General features: G+C 55.2%; 1 protein-coding gene across 1 annotated transcript in view; it reads right to left on the reverse strand.

Moving 5' to 3' along the window:
• LOC144951884 (ATP-binding cassette sub-family C member 2-like) overlaps positions 1–14302 on the reverse strand; it is a 94554-nt gene that overhangs the window by 39997 nt on the left and 40255 nt on the right. Inside the window, exons 8-11 of the mRNA XM_078882232.1 lie at positions 14024–14228; positions 6758–6960; positions 4260–4437; positions 703–957 (exon numbers count right to left, since the gene is read on the reverse strand). Coding sequence (XP_078738358.1) covers positions 703–957; positions 4260–4437; positions 6758–6960; positions 14024–14228 — 841 coding nt within the window. The remainder of the gene's footprint in view (positions 1–702; positions 958–4259; positions 4438–6757; positions 6961–14023; positions 14229–14302) is intronic.

The raw sequence follows: 14302 nt of genomic DNA on the forward strand, positions 1-14302 counted from the left end.
CAGTAAAAAATATGATAATTGGTTTTTTAACCCTTCCATCTGGCAACAAAACTGACACCTTTTTTTACAAGGAGTCACGTTTGCATAGACCACAATACCTGCGTCATCTGGTCCAACACCATGTGAGACTAGGCTCTAAGGAAAGCTGTCTCGGGTGTGGACCAATCAACTTCAAGGACAGTGCATACATTACCAGAGTTATGTTGTTTTGTTTGCATTATGACTGCAGGTATTGTGGTCTATGCAAATATGACTCCTCGTAAAAAAGGTGTCAGTTTTGTTGCTAGATAGAAGGGTAAAAAAACAATTATCATTTTTTTTACTTGCAAATGAGGTTCCAATGATGTAAATGCTTACCCCGAGCTCTCATACTCTGATGGTGCGTTGTCTTTGAGTTGTGTGCCTTTTGGCGTCATCTGGTCCAACACCATGTGAGACTAGGCTCTAAGGAAAGCTGTCTCGGGTGTGGACCAATCAACTTCAAGGACAGTGCACATTATCAGAGTTGTGTTTTTTGTTTGCATTATGGCTGCAGGTATTGTGGTCTATGCAAACATGACTTGTTGCCAGATAGAAGGGTAAAAAACCAATTATCAGCTTCACAGCTCTTCGGATTCCGATGACTCTCCGCTCTCCCCCCCCCCCCAAACCACCGGGCCCCCCCCCCCAAAACCACCCCACCCGTCCCCCGCAGCGGCTCACCTGCAGCAGACGCGAGCGCGTGGCGAGCAGCGCGTTCACGGGCACCACCAGCACCATGACGGCGAGTCCCGCGAGCGAGGCGGGCCCCAGCTCGGCCCACAGGAAGGCGAGTGACAGGGCGATCTGCAGCGGCGCCGACCACACCAGGTGGAGGAAGGGCGCCACGTCCATGAAGCGCTGCGCGTCCGCCGACATGAGGTTCACCGTCTCGCCCGCGGCGCAGCGCTTGCGGGCGCCGTTGGAGATGGTCAGCGACTGGCGGCGGGGAGGTGGTGCGGGTGGGGGAGCGGTGGCGCAGCGGTTAGCGCTGCTGCTGATGCCGCGCTACGAAGCCGGCGACCCGGGTTCGGTTCCCGCTCACGGCCAACGCCGAGTGACGATTATCTGAACCGGTGCTGGGCCTCCCCTAGGTCGAGTCGGCCTCAAATGAGTAGTTGGTGCGGTGTGTACACGTCGCCACTGGGGAGACAAAGGCGGTCGGGCGTGGTGCTGGCCACCCACCCCCTCGTGTACCGTTCCGGCCTTCACAGCGCTTGCCCCGACAGTCTGCTAAGGTTATTGTTGTGTTTGCAGGTGGGTAGGAGGGGGTACATCAAAGACAAAGACATCTCGGTCACCCTGTAGCCTCTAACGAGCGGTCGGGGCATTGAACAAAGGCCACGGGAAAGCAGAGACATTTTTGGGGACGAGGCCCTCAAGATGGCTGCTGCTGTTTCTGGTGTAGGCCAATCAGTTGCAAAGACAAGGCCCGTATATTATTATTATTGTTATCACAACAATGTTTGTATTATTACAATATAGTTATATTATTGTTATCACAACAATGTTTGTTTGCATGTTCACAACAAGGGCGGTGTGTGGTTAATGCAGTAAGGTGATTCCCGGCACAAGGTTGAATCTATTTGGTGTTTGATCATCTTAACACAGCTCCCGTTTTATTGCCAGGAAGGGTAAAACCTCTCATTCTTCTTGATTCTTTCGGTAAAGTCACGTAGAAGGGAAATAATAAAATGATAAAAATAAAACATAATTAAATAATTATATTATATTATTTTAGGTAAAGTCATGTAGAAGGGAAATAATAAAATAATAAAAACCAAACATAATAAAATTACTATATTATATTACTTTATTATGTTTATTTTATTTTATTATTTCCCTTCTACGTGACTTTACCGAAAGAACCAAGAAGATGAATCCCTGCAGTCACGAAAGCTTTAAAACCTCTCATTCTTCTTGATTCTTTTCAAACAACGCTTCTGTTGCCATAATCGTCACATCGGACGACGCCGCTTTCAAAAGGATGCCCTTCATTTTCATCGGCAACAACAACAACAACAAACAAACAAACAACAACAAACAACGTTGTTGCCAATGTTTTATTCGTAGGCCCTTTTCGATCTAGATGTGAAGTTTTCGTGACTGCAGGGATCCACACTCTTCCATATCCAGATCCAGACAAGCATCACCAAGCCTGCTTCTCTCTACGTTCCATCTATTACCTGTGCCAAACTCCTCGCCTCCCCCCTGTCTCACAGCGCGGCAGCCAACGCTGCAGCATCCTGAACCATTGACGTGCTAATTTTCTCACACCAGCATCACTAGCCCAGCTTCTCTCTAGCTTCCATCTGTTACCTGGGCCCAACTTCCCTCTCCCTCCCTCCTTGCCTCCCCCCCTTTCTTCCTTCTCTCGCTCCGCCCACTTACCCCTGGGGTTGAGCCCACCAAAAACCCTGTATAAGCCAGAGGTCGCAACCGGGTACCCGATACCCATACTCTACCCGATACCCGGCTACCCGTACCCGGCCGGGTACGGGTAACCGTTTGCGACCCTGGTGCGGCTGGGTATGGGTACGGGTAGGCCGTGAGTCACTGGTGAGTAACCGTTTGTCACTCATTTCGGGTAGGGTACGGGTAGGGAACGGGAACCCGTACCTGGCCGTGTACGGGTACCCATTTGTGACCCTGGTGCGGCCGGGTATGGGTACGGGTAAGGAATCAAAACCCGTTTGCGACCTCTGGTATAAGCTCTTGTTGTTAGCAGATCTTTCTCCTAAATCAGCAGTTGTCCTGCTGTATCGGTTCCGCCTCATGACGGATGCTTGTGTTGCGATTGAAACGTCGTGATTTAATTTATTTCATTTTATTCCCACGTGACTTTACCGAAACAAACAGTGAGGCCCTTTTCGTTTCCGTTACGCCCTAGGGCACGATGCCTATTCTGGTCTATTGGATAATACGGCCCTGGGGTGGGGGGGGGTACACAAAGACAAAGATCTCCCCCCACTGTGTAGCCTCTAAAAGGCTGTCGGGGCAAGTGATGTTAGTGTAGCGAGTCGCCGCGCCTGTGAAGGCCGGAATGGCACGCACGCGCGGAAATGTATATGGATGGACGGGTGAATAGGTGGGTGGGTGGGTTAGTAGGTTGTTGAGTGGTGGGCGGATGTCTGTGTGAGCTGGTGGGTGAGTTGGTGGGTGGGTGAGTTGGTGGGTGGGTGAGTAGGTTGGCTACGTACGGTGCAAAAGAAGTTCAACATACATTGGTGGATGAGCGGTGGGTAGGTGGATGGGTTTGTGGGTGGTTGAGTGGGTGGGTGGGTGAGTGAGTTAGGAGGTGGATGAGTGGTGGGTGGGTTAGTGGGTGGGTGAGTGGGTGGATGGGTTAGTGGGTGGTTGAGTGGGTGGGTGGGTGAGTTAGTAGGTGGATGAGTGGGTGGGTGGGTGAGTGGGTGGGTGGTTGAGATTATGGGGTGGGTGAGTGGGTGGGTGGGTTAGTGGGTGGGTGAGTGGTTGGGTTAGTAGGTGGATGAGTGGTGGGTGGTTGAGTTGATGGGGTGAGTGGGTGAGTTAGTAGGTGGATGAGTGGTGGGTGAGTTAGTGGGTGGGTGGTTGAGTTGATGGGGTGTGTGAGTTGGTGGGTGGGTTAGTGGGTGGGTGAGTGGGTGAGTGGGTGAGTTAGTAGGTGGATGAGTGGTGGGTGGGTGAATGGGTGGGTGGTTGAGTTGATGGGGTGGGTGGGTAAGTTAGTAGGTGGATGAGTGGTGGGTGGGTTAGTGGGTGGGTGGTTGAGTTTATGGGGTGGGTGAGTTGGTGGGTGGGCTAGTTGATTTGGTGGGTGAAGGAGTTGTTGGGTGGGTGGGTGAGTTGGTAAGGTTGTCTATGTATGGTGTGAAATAAGTTCAACATACATAGGTGGATGAGTGGTAGGTGGGTGGGTAGGTTGGTTAGTGGGTGGATGAGTAGATGGGTGGGTGAATGAGTTAGTAGTTTTTCTACGTGTGGTGCAAAATACCTTCAACATACATAGGTAGCTGAGTGGTGGGTGGATGGGTTAGTGGATGGGTGGGTGAGTTGATAGAGTAGGGGGGGGGCGATGTGAATGGGTTGAGGATATGGGGGTGGGTAGATAGGGTGATGGGGGGGGGGATAGGGTTCTGGGGCAAGGTGAATGGTGGGGGGGAATAGATTGGGGAGCATGGCGTTGTGAGTGGGTGTGGCGAGGTGAGTGGGGGGGGGAGTGATAGTGTGGTGAGTGGCAGCAGTGGTGGGGGGGATACCTTCTGGTAGACGAGTCCGATGGTGGCGGAGCGCACGCGCATTCCGATGAGGAAGCAGCGCAGGAAGTACTGCTGCTGCAGCACGGACTGCAGCAGCGCCGTGATCAGGAGCACCACGGCGTAGACGTAGCCCTTCCACTCGTAGACGCGTGGGTCGTCCGTGAAGGAGATCATCGCTCTGTCCAGAGAGAGATGGAGAGATGGAGAGACGGAGAGAGAGTGACAAGCTCGCCATTTACAGGGTGAGGAAGGTGGCCCTGGAGGGGAAACGTCCGGCCAGCAGCCTGGGCATCTTCCGCGCTCTGGTCGGAGCCAGGATGTGTGGGCCGGAGTTCCGCCATGCGCGGCTGACCCACGCCAAGTTATGAGCTACCCGTCGGAGGCCGTGCAGAACGAGAGAGAGCGAGAGAGCGAGCGAGAGAGTGAGCGAGAGAGTGAGCGAGAGAGTGAGTGAGAGAGTGAGCGAGAGAGTGAGCGAAAGAGTGAGCGAGAGAGTGACCGAGAGAGTGAGCGAGAGAGCGAGCGAGAGAGTGAGCGAGAGAATGAGCGAGAGAGTGAGTGAGAGAGTGAGCGAGAGAGTGAGCGAAAGAGTGAGCGAGAGAGTGACCGAGAGAGTGAGCGAGAGAGCGAGCGAGAGAGCGAGCGAGAGAGCGAGCGAGAGAGCGAGCGAGAGAGCGAGCGAGAGAGCGAGCGAGAGAGTGAGCGAGAGAGTGAGCGAGAGAGTGAGCGAGAGAGTGAGCGAGAGAGTGACCGAGAGAGTGAGCGAGAGAGTGAGCGAGAGAGCGAGCGAGAGAGTGAGCGAGAGAGTGAGCAAGAGAGTGAGCGAGCGAGAGAGTGAGCGAGAGAGTGAGCGAGAGAGTGAGCGAGAGAGTGAGCGAGAGAGTGACCGAGAGAGTGAGCGAGAGAGTGAGCGAGAGAGCGAGCGAGTGAGCGAGAGAGTGAGCAAGAGAGTGAGCGAGCGAGAGAGTGACCGAGAGAGTGAGCGAGAGAGTGAGCGAGAGAGTGAGCGAGAGAGTGAGCGAGAGAGTGAGCGAGAGAGTGAGCGAGATGGTGAGCGAGAGAGTGAGCGAGAGAGCGAGCGAGAGAGTGAGCGAGAGAGTGAGCAAGAGAGTGAGTGAGCGAGAGAGTGAGCGAGAGGTGGGGGTTTACATAAAGGAAAGTTATTTTTAAAAAAGAGAGAGTGAGACGGGGAGAGAGAGATGGAGGGAGATGGAGAGAAAGATGAAGAGAGAGGGGGAGAGACGAGGAGAGAAACAGAGATGGAGAGAGGCAGGGAGACAGAGAAGGACAGAGAGATGGAGAGAGACTTTTGACTTTTAAACCACTTTCATTGCTGCCAGCAGCAACGACACTGGAGCCGATTTCGATACGAAACACAAAGTCACCAGCAGCAAAATAACCAAACACAAAAAAGCAATGCACTGCGACACGTGGCGCTGAACACGTCACGCACGACACAAACACGTCACGTGGTGGTGGTCGTCGTCGCGCAGGCCACGCCCAACGAGCGAGCACGTGACAAGGTGACAAGGAGGGCGACGTTCACGCCGTTGCAAAGTCCTTTTTCCGGCCCCCCAGCATTCGAATAAGTGAGAGAGAGATGGAGAGAGATGGAGAGAGAGAGACACTGAGAGGCAGAGACGCGGTGAGACAGAAACAGCCAAAGAGAGATACAGGTCGTGAAAGAGAGAAAGAGATACGGACAACGACAGATAGAAACAGAGACAGAGAGATACACAACGAGTGAGGCAGAGAGCTACAGAGAAGGAGAGAGACAGAGAGACACAGAGATGGACAGATAAACAGAGACAGAGAATGGGAGAAACATAGAGAAAGAGACACAGAGAGAGAGAGAGAGAAGCAGAGCAAAACAGAGAACGAGACTCAGAGAGAGACAGAGCGAAACAGAAGAGAGATAAAGAGAGACACACAGAGTGAGACAGAGATAGACAGAGAATGATATAAACAGAGATAGAGAGAAACAGAGAGTGAGACAGAGCAAATCAGAGAATGAGAGAAACAGAGAGAAACACGGAGAGTGAGACAGAGATAAACCGAGAGACAGGGAATGAGAGAAACAGAGAGAGACACGGTGAGTGAGACAGAGATACACCGAGAGACAGAGAGTGAGAGACACATAGACAGACACGGAGAGTGAGAAAGAGATACACCGAGAGACAGAGAATGAGAGACACAGAGACAGACACGGTGAGTGAGACAGAGATACACCGAGAGACAGAGAGTGAGAGACACAGAGACAGACACGGAGAGTGAGAAAGAGATACACCGAGAGACAGAGAATGAGAGACACAGAGACAGACACGGTGAGTGAGACAGAGATAGACCGAGAGACATAGAGTGAGAAAAACAGAGACAGACACGGTGAGTGAGACAGAGATAGACCGAGAGACAGAGAATGAGAGAAACAGAGACAGACACGGAGAGTGAGACTGCGGTGGCCGTGAAGGTTTGGCCACGTTGGGGGCACTGCCACTTACTTGAGGATCTGGGGATTCACGAAAACCAGGAGATCGTAGATCAGCTTGAAGATCGCACTCTCGATCAGAGGCCTCCTGTATGTGCGCAGCATGGCCCTGAAGAGAGATGGTTTCCCTCCTGCACCACTACCACCAGCAGCAGCAGCATCATCGCCACCTCCTCCTCCTGATCCGTAGCCCACGTCAGGCTCGCTGAACGGCTCCTTGCGCGACAACGAGAGAGGGAGAGATAGAGAGACAGAGAGAGACAGAGAGAGACAGACTTTGACTTTTAAACAACTTTCATTGCCGCCAGCAGCAACAGCACTGGAGGCGATTCTGATACAAAATACACAAAGTCACCAGCAGCAAAAAAACACAATAAACACCACAGGTGCTGTGGCGCTAAATGCGCTGCACACAACACAGAATAAAAGTCACGTGGTCGTCGCGCGCTCCACGGTGACGAGCGAGCACTTCAGAAGATGAACATGAGGGTGCCGTCCACGCTGGTACAGAGAGGGGCTTTTCCGGCTCCCCAGCATTCGAGGGGGGGGGGGGGGGAGGAGGACCGCCACCGTCCCCCGGCGCCTCCAGCTTCAGGCGCAGCTCCTTCATGGCACGGAGCGACGTCCCGCAGCAGCTTCTCCCCGGCGAGCACGGAGCGGAGTCCCCTAGCGGTGCTGGCGATCTCAGCTGTGCTCTTCCACTTGGGCTGGTGGGCCTGCACGAGGTCGAAGACTGTCCGCAGCCCTGCTGATGTGATGCGCAGAGCCAGGTTCCTCTCTCCTCTGATTCCCGGGAAGAGGCCGTTGCAGATCAAGGGCTCGTTCAGGAACTGCGCGAGGTCATAGGGCGTGCGCGTTCTGCACCACTCGAAGCTCTGCCACGCGTCCAAGAGGCTCTGGTGATAACCTGGCAGCCTCGTGTAGTTGACCAGGCTCAGGTCCATCAGGAAGAGCTCCTTTCCATACCCCAGGGAAACCCCCCCCCCCTTTATCCTCAGCAGGGTGAGGGCCGACAACTTCCAGGGTAGCTCCTCCCGGTCGTACAGCAGCCGCCTGACGGCCATGAGCCTGAAGCTCGTGACCCTCGTCGTGACGTCCACCAGACCCTGGCCACCCTCGCCCACCGGCAGGCAGCGAACGCCCGGCCTGAGCCGGTGCTTCCCATTCCAGACGAAGTGCACGAGTGAGCGGTTGACTCTGGTGAATAGCCAAGCAGGAGGCTGGAAGGCCTTGGTCTTGTGCCACAGCACGGATGCTTCCAGGGTGTTAGCGACGAGCACTCGGCCCCTGAAAGACATCTGCGGAGCGAGGCACACCCATGTCAGTAATTTATCCTCGATTGTGTCGGCCAGCTCGATCCAGTTGTTGAGAACGTGTGGTTTCCCCAGGTAAACCCCCAGGTACTTGACTCCGTCGTCCCGCCAACTGACTCCTCCTGGGAGGAGCACAGAGAGAGCGCCGCCTCGTGACCCCAAACACAGAAGGGGCCTCGCACTTGGCCCAGTTGACCCTGGCGGAGGAGGCCCTCTCTCTCTCGTACACTGCAACTGCCTGGCAGAGCGCGGAGACGTCGTGCGCGTCGTTGAGCATGATGCATATGTCATCTGCTTAAGCCGAGAGCTTGACGACCGTGTTCTCAGGTCCCGGGACCTTGAGGCCAGACAGATTTCGTCTGAGGTGGCGTAGCAGTGGCTCGATGGACAGGGGGTACAGCAGAGGGGGCATCCCTGTCTGACCCCCCTCGTCACAGTGAATGGGGCGCCGAGCCGCTGGTTGATCTTCGTGAGGCTGGATGTGCCCGTGTACAGGAGCCTGGCGTGCGAGATGAAGGCCTGGCCAAAGCCGAGCGACGTTAGGAGTTTTTCCAGGTAAAAGGCTTTCTCCTGATCCAAGAAGAGGAGGCCCAAGTCCATTTTGTGTGCTTCTGCGAGGGAGATTACGTCTCTGACTATACCGATGTTGTCGTATATGCACCGGCCAGGGATGCAATACGACTGTTCCGGCAGGATCAGCTGATCCAACACTGCTTTGAGACGATTTGCCAAAACTTGAGAGAAGATTTTGTAGTCGGCGCACAGGAGGGACACGGGTCGCCAATTCTCAACAAGGCGCAGGTCCCCCTTCTTGGGTAGCAGGGAGACCACCGCTCTCCTGCAGCTCTGTGGGAGTTCCCCCTTCTGCAGGCCTCTCCGTCAACAGTTGCAGTAGTGAAGGGCCAAGCTCATCCCAGAAGGCCGCATAAAACTCAACCGGCAGGTCGTCGATCCCCGGGGCTTTACCAGCTGCGAGCCCTTTCACAACGGTGTGGAGCTCCTGCTGCAGGGTGACGGGGCTGTCCAGACGATCCTGCCCCGGGACTCCTAAGGTAGGTCCCCCTCCAGTAGCTCCTGGACAGCCTCGTCGTGTATGGTTTCAGCGGCAAAAAATTGTGAGTAGAAATTCCTGGCAGTCTTGGCGATCTCTCTCTCAGATGTGGCTGTTTGTCCATCTGGGGTTCGCAAACTGGACAGTTTGTTGGTGTTGACCGGTGCTTTGTTGAAGCGGAAGAAAAGCTTTAGAGGGAGAGTCCATCTGCGACAGGTGCTGCATCTTTTTGCGCACAAAAGCACGATGTGTCTGCTCGTCCGTGATAGACCTGAAAAGTCGCTGCTTCTCCAGTAGCGTCTCACCCTGCTGTGTGCCGTGGGATGAGCTCAGCTCTGCCTCTAGCGCCAGTAACTCGTTCTGCAGTTGGCACGCCACCTCGTTTTTGGTGGCAGTGTGCTGGCTCATGAACTGCTGACAGAGAGCCCGCCCTGACCTGCGCCTTTGTGTTGTCCCACCATAGCTGGTGGGAGCCGAAACTACCTTTGGCAGGCAGCCACTGAGCCAAAGGGCTTTGAAGGTTTCTCTGAAGTCGGTGTCATCAAGCAGCTGTACGTTGAGTCTCTAGTAGGTGCTGTGCTGCTCCGCTCTGGGAATTCGCAGCAGCACAGAGACCAGGTGGTGATCGGAAAACCCGGAGGGAACGATATTACTGTCCCTGAGCAGGTAAACGCTGCTGGCGTTGACGTACAGTCGGTCGAGCCTGGCAAGGCTTATCCTGCCTTGAGGGCCGCAGCGGCACCAGGAGTACTGCCGCTGGGCTGGATTCTGTAGTTGCCACACGTCACGCAGATCTAGTCTCCGCACGAGGTCGGCTAGCGGCCGTGCGGATTCAGGGTGAGGTTCGGCGGTGTTGCGGTCAAGAGCCGGGTCGAGAGTGCAGTTAAAGTCTCCCCCCACGACGGTGAGCACGTCGTCCACGTCGTCTGTCGCGAGTGCGTCCCGCAGAGCGCCAAAGAAGAGCTTCCTCTCGGGGGCCTTGCTCGGCACGTACACGTTAAAGCGCCTCAGCCTGGAGCTATTGAGGGACAAAGTCGACAAATCAAGTGACCTTTGACGATTTTTTTGAAGGAGACGTTCTCGGGTGCAAACCGCGAACTGAGCAATCGCCACTCAAGCGAGGTTGTCCTCGGCATGGCTGAAGAAGGCCCAGCCGCCTAGGAAAGGCTGGCGTTGGGCCTCCAGAGTGGTGTTGAGGTTAGTTTCCTGGAGGAGAGTCACATCTGCTTTGTGTTCCCTGACAAGCGGCAGATCTGGTCCCACCTATTGTCCCTGCGAGTGCTGTTACAGTTCAGACTAGCAACCTTGATAGCTGAAGCCATCATGTTGGTTGTGTGGTGGTGGTAGTGGTAACAGTAGCTATGAGAGGCCGGGTTTCTTCTGAGCGGAAGAAAGCTCCCTCTTCGCCTTGCGCATGAACGCTTTTAGGCGGTAGCGTTTCTGTGTCATGAAACCAAACGTGTGGCAATTGCGGAAAATTTGTTGGGATGCTTTGAGGAAAGCAGTGGGGTCAGGGGAAAAAGCCCCAACCCTGAAAATATACTTCCTGAAAGTTTGCACTGGGAAGCTTTGGATGTCCCCAGGTGAATAATCGCACTCGCCGTAGACTTGTGAGTAGCTCACTCACGTTGTCCACTCCTTCGGTCTCCGACACCTCGTCGTCAGAGTCTCCAGCTCGTCAAACTGCGGCTTGGCAGAAACCTCTTTTGCCGTTGGTGATGCCAGGGCCCCATCGAGCACAGGGTGGCTACCCTCTGGTAGTGGAGATTCTGTTGCTCTCCCTTCGGGTGAGGTGAGCCGGCCTTCATTGCCTTCCTGCAGCGTGGCGCCATTCCCCTTGCCCTGAGGATGCTGAGGCGGCGTGTGGCAGTGGCGGTGGGGGTTGCGGCGGCGCTTTTCCCACCGTGCTGTCCTCAGGCGGGTCGCCATCGAGCATGTCTTCATATTCACCCCCTGCAGAGCCGTCTAGGACGGCGCTCACTGGGGGGCGTTGCTCGTCCTGCTCTGCGACCTTAGGGTAGGGTTCGTGATCAGCGGTGGCCACGCGCTTAGGATTACGGGCCGCATGGCCTCCTCCGCTGGGGCCGGGCTTCACCCTGCGCTTGTGCGAGGTGACGAGGGTGAAGCCGTCGTCATCCTCGTCGTCGGTCTGTGGGATTGTGCGACCGGCTGCCGAGTCAGCGGCCTGCTGCTGCAACAGCTGGCACTCGTGCTGTGGTGGCTGCTGCTGCTGCTGCAGCTGCTGCTGCTGTCACTGCACAGGCTGCGGCAGCTGCTGCTGCTTCTGTTGCTTCTGGTGCTGCTGCATCTGCCGGCACTGCTGAGGCTGCTGCTGCTTCTGTTGCTCCTGGTGCTGCAGCTGCTGCCTCTGCCGGCACTGCTGAGGCTATTGCGGCTGCTGCTGCTGTGTGATGTTAGTTGCAGGATGCACGTTTTTTCCTTTTGGTTTGCCCGTGCACTTTGCACGGGCATGGCCGAAGCCACCGCACACGTAGCAGCGTGGCAATGCGGTGGACGCATACACGGTGTAGGCGTAGCCTTCTGTCGTGTACTTAAAATTCACGTTAAGTTCCGTGTTGTTGGAGTTTAAAATCATAGATTTTGTCACTGAAACGACAAGACGTGCGCCAGTTCTGGGTCCCGTCTGCGCACGGGCAGCATAATGATGCGGGACACAACTTTACTGAACCGCTCAAGGTCTCATTGTAGGTCGGCAGTTGAGGAAAGGTGGGGCGTTGGAGATGATCACTTTTTGTGCGGGGGAGGAGAGAGGTGTGCATTGCACAAATATCTCCCCCCTGAAGGTGAGCCCCGTGGCGATGACACGCGCCACCATCTCCGCGTTGGTGAGGAGGACCACGTAGCCGTGGTTCATGCGAGCTGCGACACACTGTCCAGCGGCGGCTATCACGTCGTCCACCTTCATTTCAGATGGTGGGAAGCAGAACAGTCCGTGTTGGGGGGATTCAGAAGAGAGAGGAACCTTGTAAATAACTAAATAAATCTATAAACTACCTAAATACATTCGTTAGCTGCACGAATTAAAGGAGAGAAAAAGATGACGAGAGGTGGATGGAAAAGCAAGTGGGGTAGAGGGAGGCACAGGGTGGTGTCAGGAGAGAGAGGAGGGGGGGCAGTGAGAGGTGTAGACACGAGGGGCCCGCGGTGTGATGGGTGCTGCAGGAGCAGGGAAACATCAGTGCTGAAAGCAAGGGGTGAGAAGGACCAGAGAGGAGAGGAGTGAGAAAGAGGAGTAATTGTAATGTTTGCAATGAAGCAGAAAATAGGAAGGATGTTACAGAGAGGGAGGAAGCAGAGGTCGCAAACGGGTTTTGATTCCTTACCCGTACCCGGCCGCACCAGGGTCGCAAACGGGTACCCGTATACGGGTAGCCGGGTATCGGGTAGGGTACGGGTATCGGGTACCCGGTAGCGACCTCTGAGAGGAAGGGTGGTGAGAGCTAGGACTGTGAGCAGCCCACAGGCGTGCCGAGTAACGTGTGTTAAGAGGAGAAAGGGGTACAGAGGTGGGAGACAGCGCGACCCTGTGTTGTTGGAGGCACTCACAGAGGTGGGAGAGAGATGATGAGCACTCGATGGTGCTCAAAGAAAGAAAATAGATCGCCGGGAAGTACAAAAAAACTCTCTCAGGCGAGGCTAGGTGGCATATGAAAAACTAGGCCCTAACTAGCAGGTAATGGGAACGCTTGGAGCACGGAAAGACACACCCTCTTCCCAGCATGCAACGGGAGAGAGATAGAGAGACAGAGAGAGATAGAGAGAGAAAAAGAGAGACTTTCGACTTTTTAAACAACTTTTATTGCCACCAGCAGCAACAGCACTGGAGGCGATTGAGATACGAAATACAGTCTTAACGAAATACAGTCTTAACAAAATACAGTCACCAGCAAACAAATAACAAATACTATAAATCCACATTCTCCAGCCGGAGCCACGCCTTGAGCACGCCCCTGAACACTGGAAGCACAGAGCAGCCGTCAGTGTCACCTTGCAGCATCTTCTTCCTCGTTCTGTATACCGCCTACTTTGCCTGAGCACAGGCGAAGTTGGCGAAGTCATGGCGCTTGTTAGCCAGGTAAGTCACCCCATATACGAAGCTGTTGTTGTAGAAGGGCACCCTGATTTTAATGAAGATGTCTCCCAAAAGGCGGAACATTGGCTTGAGCCGCTGGCAGTACTGGGGGAGCAGATCCTCCCTGGCCTGGCACCGCAGGAAATGCACAAGTCTGTTATTCCCGGCAAGATTCGGCTGAGCCACACGGCCGATGGCAACATGCAGTGTGCCAATCTCCACTGGAGGTCACCGCAGCATTTGGCTACGGGAGACTTGTACATTTGTTTCCACTGGGGGGCAGCCGCAATAAGGGGCGAGAAATGGTCTCCATTTTGTGTCCGGTAGGTCGACCAGTTCCCGGGAATGCAGCGCCTCGACACAGCCACGTGTAGAGCGCCTTGACACAGCACGTGTAGAGCGCTGTGTTTGGGGTGCTCTTCAGGGACACGTTCCTACAGCCTCGGAGCTTCAGGAGCTTGCCGGAGTCGCTGTGGCCAGGGGGCTGCGTGCGGTGCCACGTGCCCACGTGCAACACAACACGTGTGCCGTGCCACGTGTAACACAACACGTGTGCGGTGCCACGTGCCCACGTGACTTTGCATCGACATCGGCTCCAGTGCTATTGCTGCCAGCTGCGAGGAAAGTGGTTCAAAAGTCAAAAGTCTCTCTCTGTCTCTCTGTCTCTCTGTCTCTCTGTCTTTGTCTCTCTCTCCGTCTCTCTGTCTCTCTCTGTCTCTCTCTCTCCGTCTCTCTGTCTCCTCCACCTCTGCCACCTCCTCCACCTCCCCTCTCCCTTTCTCTCTCCTCCTCCTCCACCTCCTCCTCCCTCCCCGCGCTCACCATGACGAGAAATTCGGTGCTCTTGCCGGTGAGGTCGGTGGCGGTGGTCGCGCCGGTGGTGACCCCCGTGGCGGCCGCTCCGCGCCGCTCCTCGCGCCGCCAGCTCCGGCCCAGCTGGCCGATGACTCGGCCCGCTTCGTCCTCCGAGTCCAGCTCGCAGAGGTCGCTCATCTCCAGCGGGCGCCGGTAGCCCCGGTAGACCATCCTGGCCGCACGCACGCAGGCGCACGCACACACACAGACACGCACACACACACACAGACACACACACGCACACAC

Source organism: Lampetra fluviatilis, chromosome 64 (assembly GCF_964198595.1).
Source record: "Lampetra fluviatilis chromosome 64, kcLamFluv1.1, whole genome shotgun sequence".
NCBI lineage: Eukaryota > Metazoa > Chordata > Hyperoartia > Petromyzontiformes > Petromyzontidae > Lampetra > Lampetra fluviatilis.